Source organism: Labrus mixtus, chromosome 3 (genome assembly GCF_963584025.1).
Source record: "Labrus mixtus chromosome 3, fLabMix1.1, whole genome shotgun sequence".
NCBI lineage: Eukaryota > Metazoa > Chordata > Actinopteri > Labriformes > Labridae > Labrus > Labrus mixtus.
The window spans coordinates 17,729,037-17,742,603 of record NC_083614.1 but is presented as its reverse complement, the minus strand read 5'-3'; the positions used below and the strand labels follow the sequence as shown (position 1 = coordinate 17,742,603).

Sequence of the window (13,567 nt, the reverse complement as noted above, 5' to 3'; positions counted from 1 at the left end):
GATGGTTAAGATGTTTTGCTGACTCCCCCACTTCTTTTCTTGAATAGGCTGAGTGGAACCTGAAGATCTTTTTTTTCTTTTCAAACAAACAAAATGTATGCAAATTATTTATAACAGGACAGCACTTTTCACTGCCACCTCCATCCACTGATGTTATTCTTCACACAATCCCAATTTAAATAAATGTAGCCAATATAAAGTTTAAATAACGTAATACTATATTTACTAAATCTGCATTATATCTCGTATACAGTATAAATAGCTCGGAGACATAGAAGACAAAGTACATGCAGTGTGACTTCTGCTGTAATCTCGCTGGCAAGCCTTAAGTGACTGTGGTGCGTTTGAAGGCGGATGGGAGGAGGAGGAGGAGTGTGTCCAATGGCACTGCTGAGGAGGTGCTGTGTGCTGACACAGAGAGGCGGGCGGCAGCAGCCAGCTGTTGGAAAGAAAGCACTCCTGAACCATCGCTACTACTGCACCAGGTGAAAATCTGTACATCAAAACGAGACCAGAACACCAGGCGACACTTCTGCAAATCTGCGTTTTTTTTTATTTGCGAATTTCCCCAACGCGAGGTTGGTGTCGATCAAGAGGTTGAAACGCGAAAGATAAAACAGAGAGAAGGGGATCGAGAACAGGTGAGATCAGATGCTCTGTTTTTGTTTCTGAAAGCACGTGATTTACGTTTTTGTATGTGTGTACTTAAGACGGATTGGTTAACCTGTGTCAAGTCTGCGTGAACTTGCCTACCTGTTGCTGTGTCATTGAAAGCAGCATATAGATGAGTCTATATTAGACAGGGATGCTTGGCAACTCGGGGACAGACAGGCTATTCTTAAACGTCTATTTTGAATGACGTCAGCAATTTGTTAGGTTTAATTATCTGCAAATTTCTCGCAAACACGAGCCATGTATTTCTTCCTATTTTTGCAGTTTTTATTCTTAGCTTGCTGGTCAGAATGAATCCGCGTCATTTGGATAGAGACTGAACACATCCCAAGACTCTTCAGCGAAGACTTTTGGCTTCTTTCCAAGTTCATCTTTCTCATCCCTGCAACCTGTTGCCTTAACAATCATTCCACTACTCAGCTTCACTTAAAATGTGCACTGATAACTCCCATGTTTATGCAATAATTAGATTTTCTTTTGACACAATTTGAATGAAAGTCAGTCAGTTTTTTTAGATTTTATTAAGGGTAGTCAGTTTTCAGAAAGGTCAGTCTTCTTCTCAGTTTCTTACAGTCCACTGGATCTGGTACAACTTCTTACATCTTGCGAAATCTTTTTTTTTTTTTTTTTAACCTTTTCCTGCACAGATCAAATGTTAAGCTCATGCATGAATGTTCTATAGCTATTCTTGTTCTATCAAAAATATCAAGGCAATTCAATTATCTCCTGTTAAAATTAGACAAATATTTCCTCACCATTACTCTGAAGGGCTTGGTGGGCACATGAACCGTCTGACCCTGAAGCTGACACACATGGGGAGGCGCACATTTATTTTAACTGGTATACTGATGATTTGATTGTAAAAAAAAAAAGAAGAGAATCTTCAGCTTAGAGCAAATAACTTAAATGAGGAGGTACATTGGGCCTTTATTTCATTTCTTAAAAAAGCATGTTAGTTTTAATTTGAAAGGATAACAAGGCTATTAGTATTTCAAATCAGATCATTTTTTTGTCGGGAGGGGGGCTGCATTACACCTTTGAACTTGTATGTGTGAGAATTGTGATTCTTTATCTTGGAAATGTTCCTGTCTTCTATTTTTTTGGAGACACCTTTAGGTCTGGTTTCACTTTTTATCTCCATCAAAGGACTTGTCTCAAAACGACTCAACAAGACTTCACACCCGCTGGATTTAGTGTCATTCCCAAAGCTTCCGAACCACTGCTTCTTTTCATTGTATAATCATTGCGCAATTAAGGGAAATATGATAAATAATCAAATTTAACAAAATGGATCATTGTTGTAGTATAACTATACCATACAGTGCTTCATCTTCCCCTTAGGGAAATTTGTCGTCACAGCCTTGCACAGTTGGTACACAGGTATCTATCAACACTTATAACACTTTTTTTAATCCTGGGAAACTGAGAACACAAACTTGTCTGATGGGGAAATTTTGACATCGCTGTTCTCGAGATCTGCTGTCTTACAATCTGCCAATCCATTAGCTTCTTCAGCTCATACATTAGCATATGATTGCCATGTTTTTGACACCTATATAAACCATCCATACTCTGAATGACTCATGGCATGTAAACCATCAAAGCAGAACCCTCAATACTCTACAAAGACCCTACGTATTTGTCTTTAGTCGTTCGTGTATAGACTTCACTGCAGCAAGAAAAAACATCTATTCTGATAATCAAGTATTTTAAAAATTGATCAAGCCTGATCACATCATTCCGTCTGTTGATTCACAAGCTTTTAGTTTACTATACATGCACGTAGTTGTCACAGTGAGGTCCTCGATGATTTCTGTCAGAAGCTCCCAGGGTACGTCAAAGAGCATGGCTACTGTGTGCCCGTGCTGTGTGTTTGTATACTCAGTATTTTCCACTGTATCACCTCTGGGACGGCATCTGACAAAGGTGCTTGAGACCCTTGGGCAATTGTGTGATTTGAGTATAGAGCTATTACTACACCATTACAGGCCATACGGCGACTCTGTTTTACTTTAAATCCTCATGATTGAACTCGTGCGACGTGTTTACGGCATGAAGAGTTAAATTGCAGGTGCAATGTGATTTCAATTCGTCTTTGATCACACGCTCACCACAGGCAGCTCTGGTGTTTTCACAGACTTCAAATGGCAGTTGTCGAATGGGAAAATCATACAGAAAGAATTGCTATATGAGGCACAGCCAGGCCTTTCCTGCCTGTCTTGGCCTTCAGGCCTTTGACAAACCGAACAAACCACGCTCAGAGTTATAATTCACATCGTCCGGCTTGAGGTGTAGCTTTATTTACCCATCTGGGTATGTGTTTCGGCGGGGCTGTTTATGACGGTGAAAGTCGTTGATTGGTTGTATCTGAGAGAAGAGGAACTGTCTGTAAAATCCTGAGATAAAGATCTTTCTGACCTGTTAAGAGCAAATGTCACACTTCCCTCCTTCTGTGCATTAGCATGTATCGATATGAGGCAACACGATGTCACTTTTGATCCCAAAACAGACAACACAGCTTAATCTCTCTTCATTTTTGTGAAATATTAGTTTTTACAAAGGCAGAATACCTTTTAGTGGCACTCAAGGAGGAGTTCTGTCTGTATTTTTGTGTTTTATAATAAACTCTGTGCAAGTGACGGGTTCATCTGCAGCTGTCAGAGTTGAGGTGTGTCTTGTCTCTGCAGCGTGTTCAGCACATTGAACATCCCCGGACTTTATAAGGTAATAAAGAGGGCAAAGAGGTGGATTCCTCCAGAAATGCCCCAGATGCCTGTTTGCCAAGCTTACGTTGAGGGACAGCGGGCACTTCAGGGGTCGTGGGAACACAGGCCCCATATCCGCTCATGCACCATCGCAGAGATGGGGCACTAAATATAGAAAAAAGTCAAATACATGTTAAGGGGAAAACCAGTCAAAAACTCCTCTGGGCTTTGGAGAAGCATTGCACAGTCAGGTCAGAGGACTAATGAAGTGTAAAATGGAAAAAATAACTTTTACATAGACCAAGTTATGTTTGCATTTGTGTTTTAGTGTCATTGCATGTCTGTCTCCTCTAATACAAAGAATCTCACATTTCTCTGTAACATCCAGCTTTCTACAGTAATGCAGGGGCGCAGACAGGAGAAAGGGTTTTCGAAACTAAGAAAAAAAAAAGGAAAAGAGCGGGTGTGAGCTTCAAAATTGGACGTTCTCAAGCTAACCGCAATCCATCCTTGCCATTGCCCTCTTCCCCTCCAGGTCCTTTTTTCTTTTGCTTCCCTGGCTGTGCATGAGAGAGGAGTGGGTGGCTTTAGTGTCAGTCATCTCTCTGAAACACAGCGTTTTCCTTCAACCGTTTAGTTTTGGCTATTGCCTGCTGAACCTTTAAAAGCAGCGATGGACTGTATTTTTAACCCTGTCTCTCGGGGCTGTGCGGTGCAGAAGAGCGCTGTGCTACTGCTGTGTGGCCCCGGGGTAACCAGACTGTGGGGGTGTCAGACTGTGCGGACTCCCGGCTCTGCAAGGGCTGCTCTAACTTTAGACCGCATCGCCTCATGGTGGTAAAAATAAACACCCTGCTCTTACCAAAGGGGGAAGGAACTTGAGTCACTTAAACCAAATGGTTGACATTTTCCCACCAGAATTACCAGAAGAAGCATAGAATGGTTGTACTGTTTTTATATTGAAATGATATAAGGCAACATAATAATTTACTAGTAGCTCAGAGGCCACACAACCTTTATTTTCCTTTCCTGCTAGTTGAGAAAATTATTACAATAAATATTACCTGCAGGGGGCACCGGATAGCCCAGTGGTTTTGTCGCATGCTCCATGTACGGAGGCAAAAGTTATCAGCCGGTCGTGTGTTTGAATCTGACCTCCACCCTTTGCTGCATGTTATCCCCAACTCCACCGCCCCGATTTCCCTGTCTCTCTTCAGCTTTTCTATCTATTCTTAATGCTAAAATGGCCAAAAATACAACTTAAAAAAAAGAATATCACATGTAGTTGTTGGTATGCAGAGAAAGACTGCAAATACACAAAATGTGTAATGTATTTTGTAACTTCTATAATTTGGTCTTTTTCTTCATTTTACAGACTCAAAGACGGCTGAAAAAATGGGACGAAAGAAAATACAAATTTCTCGTATACTGGATCAGAGGAATAGACAGGTCAGTCAACATACAGTTAATCGTTTCTTTTGTTTATTTTTATCAAAAGATATTCATTTTGTGCAGCGCTTTATACGCTCAGGTTTTCTGATATTATGGTCAATAAGTCTCTCAGTAGAAACTCAAGTGCACTATTGGCAGATATTTTCAAGTGCCGAAGCCAAACAGTGCAGTAGGGAGATAGCGCTGCCTTGCTATTTGTACATGTTATTTTGGGTTTTAGCCGTAGAACAGACCACAGAAGACATTTGAACTAATCATTTACAGCTTTTTTGACTTCTGATGACCATTTCATCACTCTTTCTGACATTTCATTGGCTCCTTTTAACACACCCACATATAGCAGGCTTTAGTAGTGCAAGTGAGTGCAGGATACACAAACAAAACAGTAGACTCGACATGTCATTTTACACATACATGTATTTTATACTTACATGTATTTTATACTTACATGCAGCTTGAGGTCCACACACCTTATGTTTGCTTATTTGGGTATATGGATTATAATATATTGTGGGGCATGTAGCTTGTGTGTGTATTGTACTGAGAGACTGTGTGAAGCAAATATTGATGATGATATAAAGAGGAATTCTACTTTTACTACTACTGCTACTGATTAATTGTAATAAAAATAAAAATAATAATAATAATACTTTATTTATAAAACGGGTCAATTAAGCAGTGTATAATTATGCAAATGATACAGTAACTGACCAAATAATTAAATTATTGTAGGCTAGATGTGTGAATTAATAAATACGTGAGGCAGTGTTGTATAGTTTTTATTATAAACAATGTTATTATCACTACAACTTAACATCATACAAATTAAAATGAAGGTGAAGAAAGATAAATACGCAATAGATAAACTAAAAAATATATATTTTCTCATTGTCAATATGAGTACTAATCTTACTAATAACCATAGTAATCATCATCCTTAAGGCCATCAGAAATCATTTGATTTAATAAAAGTAAAAGCCTAGGCTGTGTGTAGCATGTGTGCTGTGTTTTCTGTCCGTACGTTTGTTTGTTTAGAGTAATTAGTCTTTGTAAACAGCATGTGTGGTACAGTAGCTGTGGCTCACTGGTAGTCGGTCGTCTCTCAACCTGAAGGTCAGGAGTGCAATTGCCATCTCTTGCTGTCACATGATGAAGTGTTCTTGGGCAAGACACTGAACCGCGTAATGTGAATGTGTATGAATGGTATTAGTTAATACTGATGGGCAGTTTACAAAGTGGTCTTTTCAAACAGAATGTGGAGTAAAAAAAAAAGTATTTTTGAGTACCGTTAACCATATGAGATGTAAGCTCTCTATCAAAACTTTTTGTTTGCTGAAAACCCTACAAATGACATGACATTTCATCAGTGCAAGTCTGCTCCTTCACACTGAACAAGGTGAACTGAGCACACCAGAGGCAGATGAATGTTGACAGCAGACATTGTATCCACTGTAAAATGTTGACATTGATAGAAGTTTAGTTTCTTATTCTGGACAGACGTTAGTAAGGTCAATGGAAAATGCAATGCAAGAAATGTGATCGCATCATCCTCTTCAAAGACTTTTTTGAATATACGTATATCTTAATGTGTGTGTTGGTGTGTTGGTGTGTTAATGTTTCTGGTACAGCATTAAAGAAAACCACATAATGAGATTACTATTAGCATGAATATTTTTATTGAAAGTGTAACCGTTTTTTTGAAAACAGTATACAAAGGTTACCCACCAAATAGTAATTAAGAAACAGTATAGACCACAATAAAAAGGTATTCCTTATTGCTTAGTTAGCTCTCACAAAAAATGTTTCTTATATCTGATCTTTTCGACTTAAGGTTTTTTGGTGTTTTGGTTTTATTTTGGGGACTTTTACCTTAGCTGGAATCAAGGTTTGAAGATATTCACTTAATATGTTGTACATTTTGTAGAGTCTGATGGGACAAAGTTGGGTTTTATGGCTATAAAATTCCAAAATAGTTGTACTTAAAAGATAAAAATCTTTATTAGTCTTATTTTTTCTAGAAAATCATTATTAAATGAATAGAATTTTGTTTGCCGTATGGCTGATTATGATGAAACTCATCCAAGTTATTCTAAATCTTTTTTTTTTTTTCATTTTGCAAATTCTGCTACATTTTTATTGGCTGTAATTTCTCATGAACTATTCAAGCATGTTTTTTTTAATAAATAAATAAAAGCTTTTAACATGTCTACAATGTCATATTGATCAAAACACTGAAGATATATTTTTTTCTGGTGGCAGGTGACCTTCACCAAGCGTAAGTTTGGTCTGATGAAGAAGGCTTATGAGCTGAGTGTGCTGTGTGACTGTGAGATCGCCCTCATTATCTTCAACAGCACCAACCGTCTATTCCAGTATGCCAGCACAGACATGGACAAAGTGCTGCTCAAGTACACAGAGTACAGTGAGCCGCACGAGAGTCGCACCAACACAGACATCCTGGAGGTAATGTTCAAGCTGCTATCAAAGGGAAAGACAGTAAAGCAGTTTAGAGAAATAAAAACATGTAAATAGTTTTAGAGCACGAGGTCAGAAACAAGAAGTTCAGGTATCACATCTTGTTCTTGTTTCTTTTAATCTTTATGCTTTCATTGTTGGTCATTCTTCCCATGAACTTTCTGTTATGTATCAGACTCTGCGTAGGAAGGGCCTTGGCATGGACAGCACTGAGCTGGACAGTGAGGAGAGCATGCAGGTGGCTGCAGACAAATATCCTCTCACTGAGGGCATGGATCTCTCTGTGGCACGCCAGCGCTTCTATGTCAGTATACACACACTTCTGCTGTGCACCACACAGTTTAAAAATTGCTGGAATACCCAGAGAAACAATTTGTTTTTTAATTGTATTCACTTTTTGTCATTCTTCAGTTCTCACACTGTTTTTATACATGGTTTCTGCTCTTCAGGCCCCATCACTTCTTTCACCAGAGGCCCAGTTTCTAGTGTCTGCGGGCTGTGAGAACGGCTTTCCAAACTCTTCTGGATCCAGCATGGTGTCCCATAGACCTCAGGGCTTTAAATCTCTGAGTTCCAGACCCGGCTCTGCAAGCCCTGCTGCACAGCACACACACAGTGCATTTATGTCTCCACACGCAGGTGAGCTGAATTCATATCCTCTTGTCTTAAACAGTGAAATAATTATTTTAACCACAATATAAAAGTCATTTTGTAATGACTTTTATATTTCGTAAAAATGCAATTCAAGACCAACAGATTTCAAAGGGATCATGGATTTTCACACATTTTACAGTACATAATATGAAAATAAGAATAAGAATATAATACATTTCATGCCCTTCTTTTAGCCAGAGAAAGCTCTTTTTATGAGAAGTGGAACAAAGTCCATTACCTACGTTTTGTCCAAAAGTTATAAAATATGAGAAATAAAAAAAAAAACTGGTATTAAACTTAAACCGTCTTCTGGAGGGATTTTATTTTTATTATATTGCATCCGAGACATCAGCAAATCCCAGTGCATTTACAAATTAGCAGCTTTAGAAAAAAAAAAAAATTCTGCTTCAAATAGATGCAAAATATTTAGCATGCAAATCCATTAAATGCCCTTTGAGGGCCATGCTAAATGCTTGCTGTGATCCCTCAGTGCAGCTGGCTGTGAACACAGGAAGTGTGTGTGTGTGTGTGTGTGTGTGTGTGTGTGTGTGTGTGTGTGTGTGTGTGTGTGTGTGTGTGTGTGTGTGTGTGTGTGTGTGTGTGTGTGTGTGCGTGCACTAATCCACATGTGCATTCGGTTGAAAACTTGTGTGGTTTCTGTATTGAAAGTGTCCCACCTCACAGTCATGTAGCCTTTTACAGTCTTTTACTCTTTGAATGCACTGTTGACTCATAAGACACTTGTAACTTAAATATTTTAAAACATTAACATTAATAAAATACAAGTTTGACATTTTTCAGTAAGTTTTAGAGTAGTTAAAGTATATTTTTTAGTGTTGTTAATCGATTAGATTATATTACAGATTTTACCATGAACTCGTCAGCCAGTATGTCTGCAAAGATCAGAAACAAAATTCAAATGTCAAATTAAAAAGAGAAGTGCATTTTGTCACATTTATAAACAGAAACAGGGAGAGGTATAGAAGAAAGAGAATTATGCCTATGGGTGAAATAATCTCACATCTCTTTTCACTTCCTGCCCCTTCCTTTTAACTCATAGGTATCGGCTACTCCGTGTTCTCTCACAGCAGCCTGAACCGAGCTCTGGACATGAAAAGCCCTCCTCCTCTTAGCCTGGGCACTGAGAACCTGCGGGGAGATGCTGCTAATCAGGGCATGGCAGCGACACGTGCTAACAACAGCTCTGCTGTAAGTGTGATTCACACCATGTCAGTGAGGCATAGAGAGCACCACAAAATGGATTGCAAATCCAGTAGTTCAGATCAGAGATAAGATTGTTTGCCTTACATATGAACATATTTCATGTATAACATAAAAGTCTTTCCTTTTTTTTTATCAGAGGGGGGTCTTGTACCAGGGTCTGCACAGTGGCAGCTCCATGGTTGCCATGGGAAAGGCAGGGCTGCTGGGTCACAGTTTGGGGGGCTATGGACTCCAATCTCCTGGAGCCTCTGGTACGTCTGATGTGTATGATGCTTACTATGATAAATAAGGACAAACAGAAAAACCAGTCAAGTAGCTGATCAGTCGATTCTGTAAATTAAAAAAAAAGGAGTACAATTCCTTTAAATTAAATGAACAGTTCAGCATTTAAGAAGGCACATTTATTTAATTTCTTGCTGATTAAGTCTAATTAATAATGATGGTTTGAATGTATGCATTAGGTATGCTGTAGAAGACACTATGCAATTTGTATCTGCCCTTACTTTCACAGCAACACAGATAGCCCAGGTAGTAGATAACTCATAATGTGATTCAGTAACTCATAGCAACAGTATTCTTATAGTTGTATTTAAAAAATATGATAGAACATGTTTATTAGTGAGTTGTGAATAGACTAGCCGATAGCCAAGATTGGTAACTATCCTCTCATCTACCTCTGAGCATTCATGTGAACAAGTGTTTCAATAGACGATAGTATATACTATGTGCTATCTTCATCAGAATCTGTATCCATGTGTTTCCATTGTTTTGTCTCTGTTCCTCTTTCCCAGAGTACAGCCAACCTGGTTTTTATCACTCTGTTAGCCTACAAAGAGGAGCTGTAAACCCCTGGCACCCAGCACAGCCACCTCAGGAGCCCCACGGGCCTCACATAAGCCCAGGGTAAGAATACATGTGTAATCATGCATGGCAGAGAGAATTATCTTCACACTGTTCTAAGCTCCAGCTAATTTTTGCTGGTCACAATTTGTTCTATAACAATATGTTGTAAACATATATATGACATCACTTATTTAAGTTGTGTGAAAGAGAACAATCCTTGGATTCTTCAGGTAATTTTTCCTCATAAATATGGAACCACACACTTATGGATGTTTCTTGGTCATATCTGGATCTTTGTAACCAGCTGGTTATATTATGCTCATTTGTGTTTATAAGTGGTGAACGGAAGTTTCTTTCTTTAATCATTAATGCATTGAAAAAACTATTTTTAGAATACTGTCTTGATGATGTTGCGAGTCAGACATTTTTTCACCTCTCCTCATGTTGTTTGTAGGATTTCCACTGGAGGGTGCTCCTTCCCCTCTCAGTCCTGCTCCTCATCCTCTCCACATCTGCCCTCCCTTAACCTCAGCATCAAATCAGAGCGTAGCTCTCCTGAGCACATGTCCTCCCCCACCTCCCCCCCTCTGCACCACCTCAGGCAGCACTCCCCAATGAGCAACCCTGATTCTGCTTGCCATACTCCTCCAGAAGCCCGTCCGGCCAATGGGACGAAGGAGTTTCCCAAGGCAGGTTACCCACAGGACGAAGAGGAAGGAGGGCAGCCGCTCAGGCAGCTTGAGATAAGTGATGGGTGGCAGAGATAGCTGGCTGCTGCAGTCTACCACCATCTCCCATTCAATCAGCCATCTTCCATCAAGTCCTCTCTTACACACAAACATGAACACACACGCGCACAGATATAACACAGAAGATAACGAGACGGGAGATTTTGTCCCCATCCTTCTAGAGAGAGCAACTCCTTTGTCTCCTCACAGAGAGCTGGTTTCTCCTGAGCCATGGATAATTTCTCTGCATTACTTGGTTCATCCAAAGAGGAGACTCGTGCAAACAGACATTTTTGCTTTTTTGTTTGGTTAGCTTTAGTTTTCTGTGTGGAGCTTATATGAATCAAAAATACCATTTGAAAAAAAAAAATGTTTTGTTCTGTGACTTTTTTTGAAGTTAGCTACAGCAGCACATCGGGACCAGCTGAATATCAAAAAAAAAAAACAACCTGCTAAACCACCTCAGCGTTAGGACAATATCAGTGACATGGTCAAGGCCTAGACGAGGACATGTCAAGGATTATTTCACAACTTTTTCAGTTCACTTAACACAAGACTCATACATACAGCAAACAGCTGAAAAAAGTAAATTTCCTTAAAAAAATGCATTTTTAAATGTATACTTTCCGGCCTTTCACTTCTACAGAAAAAGAGGACTCTGAATTATCCATCTCATACTGCACATTGAAATCACATGTGGATCTGGGGTTGCACAAATAAATATGATCAATCATCCAACTCAACCAATCATATCTACTTTAAAACACAGGAAAATGGCAGCATTAGCTTCCTTTGTAATGACACAAAATAAGATTTATGTGCAAAGTCAGTCACAATTGAAAGTACTTAAAAATGTGCATGCAAATTCCTGCGAAAAGTCTACCTTGAAAAAATACATGAATTGGCAATGTTTTGGTCCTGACACTTTGCCAGTTAGTTCATAGCAAGTAAGAGTGCAATACTTTCCAAAGCACTTATCTTGGGAAATAGATGTGCAAAGTTTTTATTTACAATTTAAAGAACAATCAAAGGAAAATATTCTATATTGATATGTAAAGAAAAATAGCAGCCTTTCCAAAAAAAGTTTTAACATAAGCCTCTGACAGGGCAAATACATGTAAGCAATCACAGTTTAGGATTTTTGGGGTGGCACCTTGCGTGGCAAATCAGATTTCTAGGGGGGGCCCATGCCAACCCTTTGGACACGTCCCTGCTCTTCAGGGCCAGTACAGACAGGAGGAACTATCACAACACGGCAAAAGCTGTTTTACTTGGAATTACTATAAAACACACTGTAACAAATGTGAACCTTTCCTCTCCATCCAGCGAATCTCAGGGAGTTGGCTGATGCTTTCTTTGGGAATTTTGAAACTTGCTTCTACCAATGTTTGTAAGACTAAAAGTGTGGATAAACTAAGCTTGTGCTGTATAACTCCTCCTAAAATACAATTTTTATTGTTTTTTACTACACTTTTTCAATACCAAAACTTATAGCAGTATACTTCAACTGAACACCAAAGACTTTGCATTTTTTTCCCTATGCATTACAAGATAATACTAAAACAACCAAAGACATTAAGTGCATGTCAATATTGGGTCTAATTTGATTTTATTTATTTGAAGTAATAAAAAAATACTATGAGTTATTTTTATTTTAACGTTTAATTTTAGTCATTGTATATTGTTGATAGTTTAAAGCTCGACAAATACATGATTTAAAAAAATAGAAGTCTACATTTTAATTTAATCTTTAAAATTAATCACAGCTTATTAGTATTTTATTGAAAGAGTTTATTTATGTTTCTGTAAATGTAGTCTGCACTGTGTTCTTGTGCACTAGATTTTATTTTTTGCCTTTCCTCCTTAGAGGACAAAATATACCCTTAATTCATTATTAGAAGAATTTCACCCTATCGTCCACAAGGGGGCATCTTATTCACAACATTTGGATTTAAATTTGAAAACAGCACAGATTGAAGACCAAGTTCAAGTATCATAAATCACCCATTTTATTAGTCTATGATGAATAATCTAATGATTCTTTGATACATGACACAGGTTCAGTGGTTCACCCTGGAGACATTCGACAAATACATCGTGATAAACTCTGCGGAGATTCAGTGAGCTGGTTGGTAGAGGTCTTCAAGTTCAAGTGCTGCTGTGGAATTAGTTTTTTTTTTCTTTTCCTGTCTTATGCAGTAATATTGTAACATATATGTGTGGAGAAAAAAAAACGAATTATCAGTGTTCTGATGCTTTAGTTTGACTTTTATATGTTTGCTGAATGCTTCACAAAGCATAGAGGGATTTTATTTGATATTTGTTGTGATTCCTTTGAAATAAAAATGGTTTGATTTGTATGATTGCCTTGGTCTATTTTTCTTCATCAGTACAAATGAGTTCATTTGATTCTACATATCTTTTTCATGAAGATGTCAAAAAGCTTCACGAACACTTGTACTGTAGTATGAAGATGAATCTTATTAACTTTATTAGACTGATACGTTTTGCCTTGTGGCCTTCATCAGGGTCATCTCTACTCTGCTTCTCCCTTCACGGACATTCAAGTCAATATAAAATCTCCTTCCTTGATGTAAAGAGCTTCCTATATAATCTAAAGACATACAAAAATGTAGCTATTGAGCTTTTATGTGTCCATTTATTCTCCGTCTTTAAAATGCACACTCCCTCATTATCATGTCCGGCCCCTGTCAGGCAGCTCAGCACGCAGCCACCAAACCTGAGGAACAAGAATGGAGCAGGTAAAAGAGAGACCTTTAGGCCTTCAAAAACTACATGCAGCACAAAAAAAAG

General features: G+C 38.5%; 1 protein-coding gene across 1 annotated transcript; it reads left to right on the top strand.

Moving 5' to 3' along the window:
* Positions 1-354: 354 nt before the first annotated feature.
* mef2b (myocyte enhancer factor 2b) lies at positions 355-13,113 on the top strand. Its single transcript, XM_061033467.1, has 9 exons — positions 355-641; positions 4,753-4,826; positions 7,089-7,292; positions 7,480-7,608; positions 7,754-7,943; positions 9,019-9,167; positions 9,319-9,433; positions 9,974-10,085; positions 10,480-13,113. Exons 2-9 carry the CDS (start codon positions 4,773-4,775, stop codon positions 10,790-10,792), a joined length of 1,266 nt encoding a protein of 421 aa, XP_060889450.1. The 5' UTR covers positions 355-641; positions 4,753-4,772; the 3' UTR covers positions 10,793-13,113.
* The last annotated feature ends 454 nt before the right edge of the window (positions 13,114-13,567 follow it).

What these genes read in the sequence shown, in the direction of transcription:
- mef2b (XM_061033467.1), top strand. Translation starts at nt 4,773, where the DNA reads ATGGGACGAAAGAAAATACAAATTTCTCGTATACTGGATCAGAGGAAT. An exon ending in TGGATCAGAGGAATAGACAG is followed by an intron (nt 4,827 to 7,088) that starts GTCAGTCAACAT and finishes TTCTGGTGGCAG; the next exon opens with GTGACCTTCACCAAGCGTAA. An exon ending in TGGCACGCCAGCGCTTCTAT is followed by an intron (nt 7,609 to 7,753) that starts GTCAGTATACAC and finishes TCTGCTCTTCAG; the next exon opens with GCCCCATCACTTCTTTCACC.